The 7,232-nt window shown below is 37.9% G+C and overlaps 1 protein-coding gene across 1 annotated transcript in view; it reads right to left on the minus strand.

The window, feature by feature from the left end:
- The window catches only part of LOC115186652 (NLR family CARD domain-containing protein 3-like), a gene marked incomplete at its 5' end in the record, with an annotated part of 35,043 nt that extends 31,006 nt beyond the window's left edge, over positions 1 to 4,037 (minus strand). The window contains 3 exons of the mRNA XM_029746211.1: positions 1,201 to 1,374; positions 1,661 to 3,425; positions 3,818 to 4,037. Of these exons, the coding sequence (XP_029602071.1) occupies positions 1,201 to 1,374; positions 1,661 to 3,425; positions 3,818 to 4,037 (2,159 nt within the window). The remainder of the gene's footprint in view (positions 1 to 1,200; positions 1,375 to 1,660; positions 3,426 to 3,817) is intronic.
- Positions 4,038 to 7,232: the final 3,195 nt, after the last annotated feature.

Here is a 7,232-nt window from a genome sequence, read left to right on the forward strand (position 1 = left end):
CACCGTTACCAATAACAGAGCCTACAACAAAACATGCTAACCTCTCACCATCACCAATAACAGAGGCTACAACAAAACATGCTAACCTCTCACCATTACCAATAACAAGAGGCTACAACAAAACATGCTAACCTCTCACCATTACCAATAACAGAGGATACAACAAAACATGCTAACCTCTCACCATTACCAATAACAGAGACTACAACAAAACATGCTAACCTCACACCATTACCAATAACAGAGGATACAACAAAACATGCTAACCTCTCACCATTACCAATAACAGAGACTACAACAAAACATGCTAACCTCACACCATTACCAATAACAGAGGCTACAACAAAACATGCTAATCTCTCACCATTACCAATAACAGAGGGGGTTTGATCTTTGTGCCTCCGTTTCTCATTTATCATCATTCACGATTCATTCATGGTTATTCATAATCATGGTAGCATCCACATGAATGTAGAAGTCACTGACAATACAAGTGAAGTGACTCCAAAATGACAGGACATTATTCACCAATCAGTTTCTATTAGGAAAAACATCATCCAAAACACAACCAAGACCAACTGCAAATGAATTCAACAAGTTAGTAGGATCACAAGCTTGATGTAATCACTGCAGGTGTCAGGAATCCCCCTTCCTTACTGTTTTCTGTTTGGTGTCTAAGGGTGCGTTCAGAAACGTATCTGGTTGCCAGGCGACGAAGTTAGGCGGGAGATCTAGTGATATTATTACCCCGTCTGGTTGCCAGGCAACGAAGTTAGGCGGGAGTCCTAGTGATTACCCGCACCTGCATCTCATCAACCTTCTGCACACCTGGTCCTGATCATCACCTCTTCATAAGCCCTGAGCTGACATCCATTCCCTGCTGGATCGTTAGCAATGAACAGTATGTTGTGCCAGCGTATCAGCCACATGTTTCCTGAGCTAGTCTTGTTGTTTTGTTCTTGTTATTGTTAATTACACATCAAGACTACCAATAAATACTCACCTTCATTTTACTCACCTTGTCCTGGTCTGCTTCTGGGTTCAGTCTTAGAGAAACGTGACAGCAGGCATGGAATATGGGACAACATGCTAAACTTATGGCTACTTTAATACACTATAAGTAATATGTCTGAATAATTACGACTTTTTCAAATGGGAGAACAACATGCATAAAGTACTTTCATATCTGATAATACTGACCTCAGAGTCTCCAGTCTGCAGTGGGGATTCCCCAGTCCAGTAGAGAGCAGCTTCACGCCTGAATCCTTCAGGCCATTGTTACTCAGGTCCAGCTCTCTCAGGTGTGAGGGGTTTGACCTCAGAGCTGAGACCAGAGAATCACAGCCTTCCTCTGAGACTCCACAGCCTGACAGCCTGACAAAAAGATCATCATGACTTCACAAACACACTGCTCATTTAACGATTAGTGTAGAAGCACACTATGGCAGATGCATTTGGTTTATTCTCTCAAACAACATATAGATTCTTCTTCTGTCTCCTAGAGTTGTATGGTCATATTGTTATACTAATGTGAAAATCAAAGCATTTATTCAATATGTTATTCATTATAATATTATATACATATTATAATACATATTTTTCTCTAAACTGAATATTTCTTCCTGATAATTAGTTCTTATATGTCATTTTATTTACTCACAGAGCAGCTCTGGAGGCTTTGACAACTGGCAGCAGCCTCAGAAGACCTTCCTCTGATCTGGAGTATTTCTTCAGGTCAAACACATCCAGCTCCTTTTCTGAAGTCAGCAACACAAAGACCAGAGCTGACCACTGTGCAGGTGACAGGTTGGGTTCTGAGAGACTTCCTGATCTCAGGTAGCTTTGGATCTCCTCCACTAGAGAATGGTCATTCAGTTCATTCAGACAGTGGAACAGATTGATGCTCCTCTCTGGAGAGAGATTCTTCCCGATCTTCTGCTTGATGTACTTGACTGTTTCTTCATGGCTCTGTGAGCTGCTTCTTGTCTTTGTCAGTAGTCCTCGTAAGTGCTTCTGATTGGACTCCAGTGAGAGGCCCAGTAGGAAGCGGAGGAAAAGGTCCAGGTCTCCCGTCTCACTGTGTAAGGCTTTATCCACAGCACTCTTGTAGAAAGTAACTTCAGACTTGTCTTTTGTTTTCAGTTTTTTCATTAGATTCTCATTGTTGTTGATGAATGAGAGGAACACATATACAGCAGCCAGAAACTCCTGAATGCTCAGATGCACGAAGCAGTACACCTTGTCTTGGTACAGCCCACATTCCTCTTTAAAGATCTGTGTGCACAATCCTGAGTACACTGAGGCTTCATTGACATCAATGCCAGCCTCCTTCAGGTCTTCTTCATAGAAAATCAGATTGCCGTTCACAAGCTGTTGAAAAGCCAGTTTTCCCAGTGACAGAATGCTCTCGTTATTCCAGTGTGGACCTGTCTCTTCTTTCCCAAGATACTTTTCATTTTTCTGTTTGGTATGAAACACCACAAGGTGTGTGTACATCTCAGTCAGAGTCTTGGGCATCTCTTCTCTCTTATGTTTCAGCATGTGTTCGAGGACTGTTGCAGAAATCCAACAGAAGACTGGAATGTGGCACATGATGTGGAGGCTCCTTGATGTCTTTATGTGTGAGATAATTCTGCTGGCCAGGTCCTCATCATTGAATCTCTTCCTGAAGTACTCCTCCTTCTGTGGGTCATTGAACCCTCGTACCTCTGTTACCTGGTCAACACACTCTGAAGGTATCCTATTGGCTGCTGCAGGTCGGGTAGTTATCCAGAGGAGAGCAGAGGGAAGCAGATTTCCCTTGATGAGATTTGTCAGCAGAACATCCACTGAGGTTGACTTTGTGACGTCCCAACAGATCTTGTTCTTCTGGAAGTCTAGGGGCAGTCGGCACTCATCCAGACCATCAAAGATGAACAGAACTTTGTACTTGTCGTAGTTGGAGATTCTTGATTGTTTGGTTTCCATTGAGAAGTGATTGAGAAGTTCAATCAAAGAGAGTTTTTCATCTTTCATCAAATTCAACTCCCGGAAAGGGAATGAAAATACAAATTGGACATTCTGATTTGCTTTTCCTTCAGCCCAGTCCAGAATGAACTTCTGCACAGAGACTGTTTTTCCAATGCCAGCGACTCCCTTTGTCAGCACAGTTCTGATAAGTTTGTCTTGTCCAGTTAAGGGTTTGAAGATGTCGTTACATTTGACTGCAGTCTCTGGTCTTGCTTGTTTCCTGGTTGTTGTCTCAATCTGTCTCAGCTCATGTTCATTATTGACCTCTCCTGTTCCACCCTCTGTGATGTAGAGCTCTGTGTAGATCTTATTGAGAAGTGTTGGGTTTCCTTGTTTAGCGATCCCCTCAAATACACATTGAAACTTCTTCTTTAGATTAGATTTGAGTTCACGTTGGCAAATCACAGCAAGCTCATCTGAATGAAGAAATAACACAGAGGATATTAATATTACGTCTGTTTTAATGCCTACAGTATTGTAGGACTGTTATAAAGTTTTTAATTATACTAATTTCTTCACATATATAACTGTCTGTATAAATGTGTAAATGTTTTCATAATGCATTACAGACTGGTGTGACTGATTATATTATTATTGGTATTATTGATGGTATTATTAATGTTGTCTCTCTCTCTCTCTCTCTAAATTAATCAACACAACACATCCCTGCTGCTACTTGATGAGGTCACTAGGTGTTGTGTTAAGGCTGCTACAATATCATTGAGTTACACAGCTACTTTAGCTTTACTTTAGCTACAGCTTTTAAATGTTATAAAACAGCATTCAACATGAGGCAGACAGATCTTACATTTCTCCAGTGTGTCAGCGAGCTCCTTCTGGTTCATTTTCCTCAGGACGTGCAGTGTGATCTTCAGAGCCCCCTCTCTGGCACTGCTCTCCTGCTTCTCATCTTCAGCATCCACCACTTCCTCATCCTGCTTCTGACTCTCAAAGCCTTCTGGGAGTTCTGGACTAAGAATCCTCTTGAACATCTTCAGCTCGTTCTTCACAAATGTCATCATTTTCTCTTCAAGCAACTGAAATAAATAAAGTAAATCAGTTTAGCAAGAGAAGAAATGCTTTCTCATTAACACAATAATGAATGATTGACAGATCAACTTAGTTGAGGTAAACAAAAACAAATGTGCAATAAAGGACCACATACACTGAATATGGAGTCCAGGTCTATTTGATGACTCTGGGAAGACTGACCACTGAGAATCTCTGACTCTGATCTCTCCTGTTGGTTTCTGTGGACAAAACATGAAATTACAGTACACACACACACACACACACACACACACACACACACACACACACACACACACACACACACACACACACACACACACACACACACACACACACACACAGGGAGGGAACGTTGTGTTTGTTTAATATTGTTTTAGGACTATGAAAATGGAATAAAGGATTTGCCTATGGATTATGAAAACAACAAAAAGAAATGTATTAATTATTACATCTCTCACAGACAAGGATTTGTTTAAAATCTATCACTTGATGGTTTCATTTCAGAGACAAAAATCATGTTTTTTTATGCAAAATGCTATATATCTCCCTCACTCTCAAATGTGACCGAACGGCTCAATTTGGTAATTAACTAAATAACTACATATATAGTGATTTTGGTTTATGTCAGTTTAATTTTTTGTTATGGTATAAGTTGTTATTTTATGATTGTAAGTGATAAAATTAACTAGTAATTCTCAGTAATTACTACTTTAGTAAGGAATAACACATTTTTTCAGCACTACTGCAGTTGCTAAATAATTCCAATAGATGGGAACATAAGACCATAATGATAATTCAGAATATAAGTTTAGTTTTCTCCCTGGATACACCACCACTCCCCACGCTTCCTGCAGAACCCCTGCAGTACCTCCGCAGACCCCGGATTGAGAACCCCTGATTTAGCAGATGCTCTTAACCAGAGAGATTTACAGTAACTGCATTCACCTTAAGATAGCTACTTATTTAGGAAATAAACTTAATTAATTATTCATAAAATTGTTATCTCACCTCTTAGCTTTGGTGTCATGTCCCCCAGAGAGATGCATGTTATAGGCAGGAACCCCCTCCTCTCTCTCCCCAGAGAGACTCATTTTAGAGCACTGACGTCCTAAACAGAGATCCAGCATGTTGGTTGTGGTTAACACAGTAACAACTAAACAGAGATCCAGCATGTTGGTTGTGGTTAACACAGTGACAACTAAACAGAGATCCAGCATGTTGGTTGTGGTTAACACAGTAACAACTAAACAAAGATCCAGCATGTTGGTTGTGGTTAACACAGTGACAACTAAACAGAGATCCAGCATGTTGGTTGTGGTTAACACAGTGACAACTAAACAGAGATCCAACATGTTGGTTGTGGTTAACACAGTAACAACTAATTATTGATTGTCAATTGTTCTCATTTATTCATTATCTCTCTTTGAAATAAAACATTTACTAACAGACATAGAAACAGTCAGGTGATTTAATGCATCACATGAACATGTTGTTGTGACATTTAATCTCCATGGTAACTGTCAATAATAATAATAATAAGTCACTGTTTGTTAAGGTAGTTATAGACAGAACAACAACAACAATAATAATAATAATAATAATAATAATAATAATAAGTCACTGTTTGTTAAGGTAGTTATAGACAGAACAACAACAATAATAATAATAATAATAATAATAATAATAATAATAAGTCACTGTTTGTTAAGGTAGTTATAGACAGAACAACAACAATAACAATAATAATAATAATAATAATAATAATAATAATAATAAGTCACTGTTTGTTAAGGTAGTTATAGACAGAACAACAACAATAATAATAATAATAATAATAATAATAATAATAATAATAATAATAAGTCACTGTTTGTTAAGGTAGTTATAGACAGTACAGCAACAATAATAATAATAATAATAATAATAATAACAAGTCACTGTTAAGGTAGTTATAGACAGCACAGCAATAATAATAATAATAACAATAATAATAATAATAAGTCACTGTTTGTTAAGGTAGTTATAGACAGAACAACAACAACAATAATAATAATAATAATAATAATAATAATAATAATAATAAGTCACTGTTTGTTAAGGTAGTTATAGACAGTACAGCAACAATAACAATAACAATAACAACAATAATAATAATAATAATAATAATAATAATAATAATAATAATAACAAGTCACTGTTTGTTAAGGTAGTTATAGACAGTACAGCAACACAAGGCCATGTCTCACACGTATTTGTATTCACTAACAGTAGGCTATTTATTGTCTTTCAATCTGTTCTTTTCTAAACGTATCTGAGAATATAGACAGAAGGGCTAAAACGGACATGATTGATCTGAGGAGGAAATTGTTGATCCATTCAGAAAGGTTTTATGCATCAAGTGAGAGATGTTATATTATGTAAAGTAGACTAGGTTATAATGTATAGTAGTGGGTTGTTAGTGATATGCAGATCAAGGTCTATACCTCGGCTATAGCCTACATATCATAGATGACCAGTCTAAACCTGTTCAGATCAACATAACGTTATAGTCCTACCAGTAGCAGGACAGAGAATGTACTGTATATAACCTACATATCATAGATGACCAGTCTAAACCTGTTCAGATCAATATAACGTTATAGTCCTACCAGTAGCAGGACAGAGAATGTACTGTATATAACCTACATATCATAGATGACCAGTCTAAACCTGTTCAGATCAACATAACGTTATAGTCCTACCAGTAGCAGGACAGAGAATGTACTGTATATAACCTATATATCATAGATGACCAGCCTAAACCTGTTCAGATCAACATAATGTTATAGTCCTACCAGTAGCAGGACAGAGAATGTACTGTATATAACCTACATATCATAGATGACCAGTCTAAACCTGTTCAGATCAACATAATGTTATAGTCCTACCAGTAGCAGAACAGAGAATGTACTGTATATAACCTACATATCATAGATGACCAGTCTAAACCTGTTCAGATCAACATAATGTTATAGGCCTACCAGTAGCAGGACAGAGAATGTACTGTATATAACCTACATATCATAGATGACCAGTCTAAACCTGTTCAGATCAGTTCACAGAGACCATCAGGTTTGTCGGCATGATAAGTGATCATAGCCTTATAATAGTGTGTAGGTAGTCTAGACCAACTGTACGAGAGTCTGCCCGTC

The sequence above is a fragment of the Salmo trutta genome, unplaced genomic scaffold, assembly GCF_901001165.1.
Source record: "Salmo trutta unplaced genomic scaffold, fSalTru1.1, whole genome shotgun sequence".
NCBI lineage: Eukaryota > Metazoa > Chordata > Actinopteri > Salmoniformes > Salmonidae > Salmo > Salmo trutta.